Source organism: Heloderma suspectum, chromosome Z, assembly GCF_057233095.1.
Source record: "Heloderma suspectum isolate Gila_16-S chromosome Z, 16-S_ref, whole genome shotgun sequence".
Lineage (NCBI taxonomy): Eukaryota > Metazoa > Chordata > Lepidosauria > Squamata > Helodermatidae > Heloderma > Heloderma suspectum.
The window spans coordinates 10,052,198-10,063,822 of NC_139476.1; the positions used below are offsets into that span (position 1 = coordinate 10,052,198).

An 11,625-nucleotide genomic window follows, 5' to 3' on the forward strand; every position below is an offset into this window, starting at 1 on the left:
AACAACAGTAATTCAAAATATTGTTAAAAGAAGAGAGAAATATCCAAGCAGCTACTCAAACATGGCTGGGGCTGCTGTGAGGTGAACTCCAAAACATCTGGAGGGCACCAGGTCAGGGAAGGCTGGTCTGCTTGATCTTGCCAACAGAAAGTGTCCATAAATAATTTCTAGATAGGTAGATAGTTCAAGACAGGGACAGGGGAATCTGCCCTGTAGCATAGCTCAGTGGCAGAGCCCCTGTTTTGCATGCAGGAGGTCCCCGGTTCAAGCCTCAGCATCTCCAGGTAGGCCTGGGAAAGATTCCCTGGAAAGCCACCATCAGTAAGTGTAGACCAACACTCCCCAACCTGATGCCCTCCAGATGTACAACTCCCAGCATTCCTGAGCATTGGACATGCTGGCTGGGCTGATGGATGTTGAAGTCCAAGATATCCGGAGGGCACCAGGTGATCTGGTTTTGTATCGAGTAGCTTCCTATATTCCTTTTTCTGTAGTTTCTTATATTCCTAACTAGGTCATAATATTTGTCCATTTAGCTCAGGATAATCTACACAAACCAACAGTGATTCTCCAGGGTCACAGGCACAGATAGGGATGTTCTGATTTTGTAAAATCCATTCTGTTTGCCTTTTGTGGATTGTCAGGCGCCTTTCATTCTGTCGTCCTCTCACTGGTGGAATTGGATTTTTCCTATTTCCCAAATTTGCAAAAATTCGCACTTGCACAAATTCACGCTTGCAAAAATGCGCAAATCCGCCCCCTTCCCCCAGTGTTTTAGTCTATGGGGGAAATGCGCATTTTCAGCCAGTGTTTTTTATTCATTTATTTTTAAAAATAATTTAAATGTATTTTCCGGTGTTTTTTATTTCACCTTTTTTTCTACAACTAAATTTGTGTAAAACTAAAAAAAACAACCTGCAAGTCTGTGGAATCCGTGTGACTCAGGAAAAGCTGGTCCGGTGTGGAATCTGGAGGTTGGATTCAAAGAAATCTGTACTCCTTTGATTCCGTTGCGGATTTCTCCGACATCCTTAGGCACAGAAGGGTCTTTCCCATCAGCTGCTAGCTAAGATCCTTTGTCAGGGGTTGAGTCTGCGATCTTCAGCATATAACGCAGGTCCTCTGCCCCTGGGCTATGGACCTTCCTTCCTCTCAAAAGCAGTTCTTCATAGGGCTACAGTCCCTGTGCATCACCTCCCTTCCTCTCCAAAGCCGTGCTTCATATAGTTCGCATGTCTTTAGCCACTGTCCATCCACAGCGTGCAGTGGTTCCAATCCAGTGGTATGTGACGTGTGAACCAGGCCTTTTGTCCCTGTTTTCCCCTCCCCTCTCCCGGACAGAGCCTTTGAGCAACGAGAGCGCGGCCTGCAGTTTGGGCAGCACGAGCGAGTCGGGCCACGGCTACGAGTGCAGCACCCCTTCGGAAACAAACTGTTCCTTCGACCCTGCCGAGGAGGCACCCGTGGGGAGCCGCGCACCAGCCTACTTGCAGCATCCACCAACCCCCCCCGACACCGGGTTCTACCCAGGGGCTGCGACGGGCAAACAGGAGCCGCTGCGGTGCTCCGGGGAGGCCATCGCCGTGGGCTTCACCCTCCCCGGGAATGTCGCAGAGGGGCTGCCTTTAATTTCTGGCCACGTGGGACTGGACAGGGATCCAGAGACGTTGGTGGCCCCTGCTCAAGTGTCCTTATCCGTCCCCGATTTCAGCATCCTTGGCATCGGAGACGTAAATAGCTTCCTGGCCACTCAGCAGGCCTGTCCAGCACCAACCGCCCAGCTGGACTCCTTGTCCCAGTGACCACAGCTGTCGAGGGGTCTGTTGTAGGCCGAAAGCTGACTTTGGCAGGACTGGATCGAGTTCCCTTTGGGGGCATGGAGATGGGCTGAAGCAGGTGGTCAGCCGTCTCTGTTTCCTGGGCCATGAAGGACAGGTCAGAGTCGTCGGTCTCTCGGTCCTTGCCTTCCCTAGCCATAGGACCATCCGCCGGCCTTCCTGCCCCGCCCTCGACATTTCAATCTCTGCCCAGTGAAACCAAACACCTCCATCGGAACTCTCTTCGCAAAAAGCTGATGGAGAAGAACCGGTGGCCCCTATGGGGTCAGCTTGGATGGGGCGGCCAAAGCCATGCAGGGACAGACCGAGTCTTCCCCCACCTGCCCACCGACCCACCCAAGCCCCTCGTTAAGCTGAGCATCGCCAGCCCAGGACACTCTGGCGCAAGGAGGGGTGCGCTGAGAGAGGAAGGGTTACCGTGAGCACTTTTAAGAGGGCAGGCTGGATCAGGATCGGGGAGGGGTCTTCTGGCAAGTGGGAATGGGCATCAGGTGCAGCTGGCCATAGAGATGAAGAGCAGGCAGGACGGAAAGATTCTCCAAGTTTTTCACTGTGGCGGAAACTGGTTCCTCCCTTTGATTTTGGGTTTTCCCTGTAAATTTGGGGGGCTGACACCTTGCCATTTCTTCTGGCGGCAGCATCCTGCGCTTGCAGGGTGGGCGGAAACATCGTTGAGTCCTGTTTTTCTCCCTTCCTGGCCTCTGGTCATCTGGGGCTTCCCAGAACAGAGCTGCTGCTCCTGGACAGAAAGAAGCCGCCACGGGACGATCAGGTCCCAGGCCGTGAGCACAGCAGATCACAGCGCGGCCTTTCAAGGCGAAAGGCCAAGCCATGTTTACTGAAGGATTCGCCATCTCACAGAGGTGGAGGGAGTTTGGAAAGGAAGTCAGGAAAGAGTGGCTTGGACGGGGTGGGGGGACAGGCAGGGACAAAGGCTCTGTACACCCTTTACCAAAGCTGCTTAATTCTCAGCAACCCCAGGCTGGCGCTCCAAACTGAGCATCTCATGGGCGTGGACACCTCTGCCTGCTAGGAAGGGATGGTAGCAGTGAAAAAAGCATTCCTCTCCACTATTCAGCCCGCTGGCATCCACGTGTGGCGTGGGCCATCTCTGGGCAATCGGCAGCCTGTCCTCTGCCCCAGTGGCTTACATTCCATGGCAGGAGGCAATGTTGGCATGGGTGAAGTTCAAAGGATGCATTTACTTTTGCCTGAGAAACTTTTTTTGATGATGTAGTCAAACAGCAGCAGGGACAGAACTGCTGGTTCAGAGTGCCAAACTGAGACTTGGGGCGGGGGGAGTATGAGCATGAAAAAGGTGCATCCCCACCTCCTCTCAGCTGCTTTGGCCAGCCGGGAATATTGCAAATTGGGCACAGGTGAGATCCATGCCATACACACCTCCTTCCTCCCTATATATCTGGTTTCTCATCTCTTCCCCCTACACCCTCCAGTCTGACTACAGGGAAGTTTTTGCTGTTGCTGGATTTGTTGCTGGTAATATGCGATATCCTTGTTCTTTTCTATTTAAAATCGTGGACCATTTGGGGGGTTGCAGCATTCATACCCTGTACCTAATGCTCCCACACACACATACATTAGCCATACAGCCATCTCTCTCTCTCTCTCTCCACACACACACACACACTGACACACTTGCCTTTTCCTGAATACTTTCAGTATCCTGAAAACTGGATACTTTTTTGGGAATTGGAGAAGTGGAATGGAAGAGGATGGGAGGTGGGGAATCAACCTTTTACTGCTTCCTTCCACCCCCACCCCCCGCCCTTCCCATCTGTGCATAATGTTTTTGCTAGGCAATTATGGGGTGTTGCGGGGGGGGGCTGTGGAAGCTGTCAGCCTACGGTCATCATGCATGTGATCACTGGTTTAATAATCATTTATCTTACTGACCTCTGCGGAAGCCGGTGGAATGTGGGCTGCCGCGCACATCTCCTGCCACAGGTCACGCCAGCTACGTCAAGGCACACAGGACAGTGTCACAGAAGCGTGGCACGAGCTGAGAGTGGGGATGTGGGAGGCAAATACTAAGAAGTGGGTCGGCAGTGACAGATGTCAGAGGCAGTGCTTCTGGGAACATAAGTGCCTCCTGTGTTATACAACATAGGCAAGGCTTGCTGGCAGTACCAGGCCTGGCTACGGCAGCCATACCAGTGTGCAAAACAAGTAGGCATGCAGTGCCACAGTCCTGGTTCAGCTGAGACTCAAATGGGCACACACACGCTTCCATGCCGTCATGAAGATTCACACAGCTTGGCAAAGAGATTTTTAGGGCTGCCAGAGAACTCGGATGTGGAGTTCTACCTCCCCCCCCCCCACACACACACTTCGTTTGCATCCTCCATGGTCACCATCCGGTTGGCTGCCAACATGACCCTCTTGACTGCAAGACCTCAATGAGGACTGGTGGGTTGATCACTAACCGTACTGTGCTTCTTTGCAAGACCAGTTTTCCATTGAGCTCTCGAGTGCTGTGGGCTTAACAGAAAAATAGCGTCTTGCAACTGAAGTAGGTCAAGCGTCTCTTTGGGCTCTTCCCCCACCCCTCCAGCGTCATTTATGCGAGGCCAATCTAGGGCTCTGGAATTCTGCCCTGGATACGTCCATTCACAACTCTCAGGGGTTACATTTCTTCCAAGGTACTTAACACTTCCTACGAATGCTCTGGATACTGTAGGGTTAAAAGCCAGTTTTAAAATTGCCTGATTTTCTTTTTCACATGGTGGCGTCTTTGCTTTGAGGGAGATGGGAAGGTTTGATATTTTTCATCTCTGGATCAATAATGTGTGGGCATCTAGCATAGATCGTAGGGAAGGTCTTAGGAAAAAGTGACATATCTTCCAGTAGCAGTGTGAGATATCCCACCACCTGAGACAGGAGAACGCATACCACTGCCATGCTGTGGCCTCCTCCTCCCCAGATGAGCAATCCGGCAGGCAACCTCTCCAGTCCTTCCTCAAGCACAGCATTGTGAGCTGGCCCTGGAGACTGCCGGAAAACCCACCCACCCGATCTCTCACTTTGTGAGAGGGCTCAGAGCGAGAGAGGTGGTGGAGAGACAGCTGCTCCTCCAAGGAGCCGCCCTGAGATCTTAATGATATAGAACAGGGCACAAATGTTTTAAATAAATAAAATACCATCCTCCTGCTGCAACATTTGCGGTGGCGGGTAAGCAGGGCTGGTGCAGCAGCGGTGGCAGTGCCCGCGGGGGTGGGAGGGCTGGCCCTGACACATACACACATATACAAGTTAAATGATGCAGTGGTACAAAGCCCACTTTCTCAGGTCATCAAGGTGAGCTCCGTTTACTCCTGTGCCAAAAGTCCCGTAATTGAAGGGAATTTCCTTGTTTCCCTTCTCTGCACTCCCATGTTGTAACACTAGGTGGCGGAAGCACTGCCCTTGATTTCCTCCTATTGGCAGGAAGTTGAAACTGCAGCAGGGAGCTGTTCCTCTGTGCCCTCTGCTCATGAAGGTCTAGGCAAGGGCCTTGAACAAATTGGGCTGCGTCCACTGTGTTGCATCCAAAAGGCCTGTTTCAGTTTACGCTGGTTTATTAGGAGAGGGATATCCATTCTGATGTATTCCCCCACTTCTGCAAAAGGGAAGCAAAATTCAACCCACTTAAGCACCCCTGTTCATAATATCCTTTTTCCTAAAAATGGTTTCTCCAAAGTGATGACTTTTTATGCTCTATGGGTCGGCAGCAATTAAGAGTATTCCCTCTCCACCATCCCTTGACATCTTGTTATCTGTTACCTTTTAAACAAACCTATTTCATTTCCCCCTCCATTTTCATATTTGAATATGGCTTATTTATATATGTATTTTTTTCAAGTTTGTTTACAGATTGTGGGGAAGTGGTCTTTATCTTTTAAAAAGGAATGCAGTGATAAGTGACGGAGGGAGGGGGCTGTCCACGAAAGGGAGGAGATGACAGCTTTTCTTTTTTGCCCTTTGGGGAGATTTTGTTACGAAACTTTTGTTACAAGCTGCCTTCCTCCTCCTTCCGATCCCCCCCCCCCATGCGCACACACTGCTAAAGCAGGGAGGGGCTCCACTGTGAAGTGATACTGCCTTGAATACCCTTTATTTATTTAATTAAAAGCCTATGTTGGGGAAAAAACATGCCAAACGGGAGAGCTGAGTCTTTTTAAAGAAATTTGCCATTGTGCCCATGGGGGTAGGGTGGGAGAGGGGAGAGATCCTTTCCAGCAAGGGTTGACAAGCTGAGACCTTAGTCAAAAGGTTGAAACCAACATCGCCTTAAAATATTTTGTTGTCTGAGGCAGAACAACAAATGGCATTCTTCACCACCCCGGCAAATCTAGAATGCATTGTACCCAAGGTTGGCCAAGTTATTTGGGTTCATGAGTGCCTCTCCTGGGAGTAAAAATACAATAATAAATTATTAATTAACCATTTGCTGCGCTTTCATGATGCCCCAAATCAGCAGCCTGAGACACTTGCCCCACTCTGCCTAATGGTAGGGCCGGCCCTTGATGAAGATTGCCGATCATGACTTAGTCAAGCTTAAGAGTCTAATAATTACCACTGGTATATTGACTATATATTGCATCTTGATTGGGGTGGGGGTTAGTATTACAAGCAGTCTCTCACCAGCAGTGGATGCATGCAACACAGCAGCTTAAGGGTGCAATCCTATGCATGTTTAGATGGAAAAAGTCCTATAACTCCCAGCATTCCCCAGCCAGTATGGCTGGCTGGGAATTGTGGGACTTTTTTCTGTCTAAACCTGCATAGGTTTGTGTCCTTAATTTTCACTGCACCTTTCAGCAAACCTGTGTGCAAACGGCCCCTTGGAATTCACCCTATTTCAGGGTAGAGAAGTGGGGGTGGGGGACACTTCAAATGTCTGCAGGGAGGAGGAGAAATCATCCAGCAGATTCTTGGGGGTAGGGTTCACCATTAGCAATGGCTGTAGCACCGCTTCTTGCATCTGAAGGTTTGACTTTTGCTTTTGGGGCAAGCAGCAACGGTGTGGGCCACCTGGCCACTATTGCGCCTTCCACAATGCTCTGGTCCCTGCATCATTTCAGGGTAGGGGGGCTGGTGAATGCCAATCCACACACCACCACCCCGCAATGTTGGGGAATATTGGAAGAGTGTTTTACAAAGCGGCCTTTTTTTTCCAGTGAGAGAAAAAGCAAAATCTCAGAAATTTTCTCAGGAAAAAAAATGTTCTGCGCCATTTTGGCTCATCTCTATGGCCCAGCCCCAGGGAATCACAAGCACACAAGTGCAAATTAATGCTTACACATTTGCATAGTCTTATCCACTCACTATCTGGACGCCTAGAACTCTGTACTCATAACCTATGCAAATCAGTGTGTATTTTTACTCCACGCACCCCCATTCCCCCTCTTGGGAGCCTTTCACTGAAAAATCTTCAGGGGCGCCTTTTGGCGCACAATCCAAGCAGGCTTATTTTTGGAGCTGAGAGGAGTCGTGGAGGTGCTCCAGAAGGAAAAAAACAGCCAAGGGGAGCATCATTATTTTTTGCCTGTATTTGATTCCCCCCCCCCCCCCCAAGACAACCCAAAGCTGTTGCATATTTGATTGCTGTCACTGGGAACAAGGAGATCTTGATTCTCTCATGCAGGCACACGTACATATCTTTACCTCCCCAACCCCCAAAACACTTTCTAAGCTAGCCCCCTGGTTGTTTTTATTGTAGGTCTTGAAGCAGCTGTGAGTTTCTGGGACGTTCGTGTAGGGTTCCTGCAGTGAAAGGAAGGCCCATGTTCCTCCAGCAGCCATCTTTAACAAATCAAAAGACTGCTTCTGCGGACAAGATCCTAGAGCACCAATGATGCAAGTAGGAGGGAAAAAATACCTTGCATCTAGTTATAACAAGAGAGCCATACATAAGAACATCAGAAGAGCCCTGCTGGATCAGACCAAGGGTGCATCTAGTCCAGCGTTCTGTTCACACAGTGGCCAAGCAGCTGCCCACGGGAAACCCACAAGCAGGACACGAGCGCAACAGCACCCTCCTGCCTATGTTCCCCAGCAACTGGTGTACATAGGCTGACTGCCTCTGGTACTGGAGGTAGCACATGGCCATCAGGACCAGTAGCCATTGATAGCCTTCTCCAGGAATTTGTCCAACCCCCCCTTTAAAGCCATCCAAATTGGTGGCCATCACTACATCTTGTGGTAGCGAATTTCATAGTTTAACTCTGCGCTGTGTGAAGAAGCCCTTTTATCTGTCCTGGGATGACCCCACTGGGTTCTAGTATTTTGAGAGGGAGAAAAATGTCTCCCTATCCACATTCTTCACACCATGCATTCTCCACACCTTCTATATATATGATATATACGGGCTTTCCAAAGAATAGCTATGATAGGTCCCTGCCCCAAGGGGTTTGCAATCTAAACTCCCATTTTCCCCTGCTGCCTCTTATGCCTGGAGGCTGTGGCATGAAGGCATTCCAGGAAGCAGTTCCAGGTGTAAGGGGCAGTAAGGGACAATGGATGGAGTTGTTTCAGGAAGCAGGGGACATTTGGACAGGGTGGTGGAGCTGGACAAGTGAAGTCTCTGGAACTGATACATTTGGATATAGGTGCAGAGAGATGCAGAGGGGCAAGGCCATGGGGAGCTCGGAAGGCAAAGACGGAAAGCTTGCACAGCATCCAGGAGCAGTAAAGGCATTTTAAGAGAGCAGCCATATCAGAATGAGGAGAGAGGTGAGCAATTTGGCAGCAGAGTGCCGGATGGATGTGCGTGGCTGAAGGCGAGAGAACAGAAGATCAGAGAGAGGGTTGCAGTGGTAATGCCAAGAGATGGCCAGGCCATGGACAAGGGTTTGCACAGAGGAACAGAGAGGAAGGGCCATCTTTTTGTAATGTAAAGGGAGAAGTGACAAGATTTTTGCAACTGACTGAATCTGGAGGGCAAAGGAGGGGGAGAGGGAGAGAGAGGAGAGTCCAAGAGAAAAACCAAGCCTTTGTACCTGATCAACAGGGCAAAAGGTGATGTTGTCTTGATCGCATAGCGCCACCCTTTTTCCTTTAGCACTGATGACGCTGCTCTCCTTTGGCTGTGTCCTTCCTTTAAAGAAACAGATGTGAAGTCATGATAGAATAACAGGAAGTACCTCTGAGCATATGCAGAGTACACTGATGCTCATTGCTCAGCAAATGCAGCCTTCGCTAAGGACCATGCTTGGCACGGTGTTTCTCCTGTGCAGGGCAGCTGCTGAAAGCATCTCCCACCCACCTGCCTCTCCCGTAAGAAACACTAGGCATGACACCATAGCACTTAATGCAGCCTTCCCCAACCAGGTGCCCTGCTGGGAATGATGGGAGTTGCAATCCAACACTTCCCCAACCTGGTGTCCTCAAGACATATGAGTTGAGTGTTTTCCCACCACCTCAGCTGAAACTGTGTTGGGAGATGCTGGATCTGTGTGCAGCTGCCTCAAGTGGTGAACCACTGAGCTGCAGGGGGCAGCTTCTCAGTGAAGACCCTTCAGGCCCAGGACTGACTCTGCCCACCCAAGCTGGCCATTGGACCTCCCGGACAGGAAGGAGTATATAAGGGCTCCCTGTATCCTCCAAGCCTTGCTTGAGCAACGAGGTCTTGAGCTCTGGTGCGTTCCTGCCTCTTGGGCTGTTCCTTTGTCTGGACTCCTGGGTTTCTCCTTAACTGTGCCTCCTGGCTCGTTCTGTGGTCCCTGGTTCATGTCTGAGTGCTGTCCGTGGCCTGGTCCTGAGAAGCAGAGGCAGGATTCACATGGGATGTGATGCTGTAGCTTGAGAGGTGGGAGGAGATGCAGCTCGGTGGCGCCTGGTCATGTTCCTGTAACATCTTGAAATTAAGGAGCGGGGCAGCTTCCCAGGGCAGATAGCAGATGGTTACACTCCTTGAGCTCCAGTAACTCCCTTAAAAAAAGAAAGAAAAGAAATTAAGCATAGCCAGCATCTCCTTTTTCAGAGCATTGTGGGTTGTGAGAATCAGCCCCCAAATGGTTCTGGAGTTTAAAGTATAAGTGGATTCTGAGAGCCCTTATAGTCTCAGATGGACTTAGGGCGCAATCCTATGCCTGTTTAGACAGAAAAAAAAAAAGTCCTGCCACTCCCAGCATCCCCCAGTCAGCCATGCTGGCTGGGGGATGCTGGGAGTGGCAGGACTTTTTTCTGTCTAAACAGGCATAGGATCGTGCTCTTATACTTCAACTTTAGAAGGATAAACACCCATCACCTACCATCCAAGACTGAAGATCTTACTGCTCTTGCTGCATTTGAGCATATCTCCTACGGCCATCACTCTTGTGTAGATGCATATTTAGATGCATGGGCTGCTTATGTTACGTACGTATTTGAAATAGAAGTGTCAGATCCTTCTTTTTCTTTTAAATTAAGGGTGATGCAAATGATGATTGTGTATGGATGTGTTTTATGACATGTTGGTCAGCCCCAGAGTCCTCTGAAGCGGCTGGTCCCCGGCAACATCTGGCTCAGGTGACATCTGGCTAGATCACCTTCCAACAAGGATTCCTCTGGAAGACCTTCTTTCTAAGCCATGTTTTGTACTTGGCTCCAAACAAAAAGATCCCACAAGCTGGATGTCTGACCCACATGCCAGGCAGTACACGTGCAGCTGCTCGGTAACAGCCCCATGAACCATACACTGAGTGAACTGGTATTTGCAAGCACACATCTACATCTGAGTTACTTACCGCAGATCAAAGATTCTAACACAAAACTCTCTAAAGTTGGCCGGAAAAGCTGCAGAAAGACCTGATCCAAGGCAACCAGTGAATACTCCTATATATTTATTTACAGGTGAGGAACACAGAGGGATGAACTATTAGTACAAGGTAAACCATGGCAGATTTTTAAAAAACGTTCTATCGTTAAACTATTGGGAGTCAGAAATCCTACTACAGAGTACTTCCAGCAGATCTAAATTTTACCTTCTCCCTACCCTATGCCATTCATAGACTCTGGGGCTCCTCCTCCATTCCTCTGATTGGCCAGAGGGCCACAGGCCACACCCCTTCAGCATGCAGCTTATGAACACACCTTTATTACTCTCTCTCATTCACCTGTTCCTGTCATCCTTCCATGCTTCTGGATGGGGGGATCTTATTCTGCATAGCTGCCCCCCTTAAAGGGGAGAAAAGCACCTCTCTTGTCTGCGGGTGGGGTTTGAGGGGGGCTGGGTTTCTTCCATGCCAGGGCTCAGCCCTGGGTATCTGTTTTTCAACGCCTGGGGCTTAATCTTGAGCAACGCCAAGTAAGACCAGATGGGACTACCTCTCAAGCAGATGTACAGTTAAATTCCCTTGCTGGCGAATAGCTACAGAGAGAACCTGCACATCAGGGATTAAAAGGTACAGTCCCAAGGCTTGGCGCTCCTTTTGTCTAGAAAAGCACTTTTGTGTGTGTGTATAAGGGGGGCAGGGGAGCAAGCGATGTCTCCCGCAGAACGCAGCGGTGCGAGCTCAGCCCAGAGGTAAGTGCCACCTTTCGAACTGTTGGCGTTTGGTAGGGAAAGTAGACCGAACGGCAGGAGAGAGCAGAAAGGGGAGACAGATGTTGTCTAAAGTGGTACATACGATAGAGGCATGGGCTCCTGAGGCCTAGTACTCGCACAAGGCTTTTGGTCTGGGTCAAACAGGTGGTGTGGGTTTGTTTTTGTTTTTTCCAAGACTGCAAGAGGGCTGTCGAAAGCTGTTTGCCAGAGGGGGACCAGTGTGCGTAGTTGGATGGGGCAGCTGTGTGTATATCAAGAATA

The 11,625-nt window shown here is 49.9% G+C and overlaps 1 protein-coding gene across 4 annotated transcripts in view; it reads left to right on the top strand.

The window, feature by feature from the left end:
* MIER2 (MIER family member 2) overlaps nt 1-9,794 on the top strand; it is a 46,205-nt gene extending 36,411 nt beyond the window's left edge. For all 4 annotated transcript variants that reach the window (XM_084826263.1, XM_084826264.1, XM_084826265.1 and 1 more), the window contains one exon: nt 1,342-9,794. In XM_084826263.1, the coding sequence (XP_084682389.1) occupies nt 1,342-1,802 (461 nt within the window). In that variant the 3' untranslated portion in view covers nt 1,803-9,794. The remainder of the gene's footprint in view (nt 1-1,341) is intronic.
* The last annotated feature ends 1,831 nt before the right edge of the window (nt 9,795-11,625 follow it).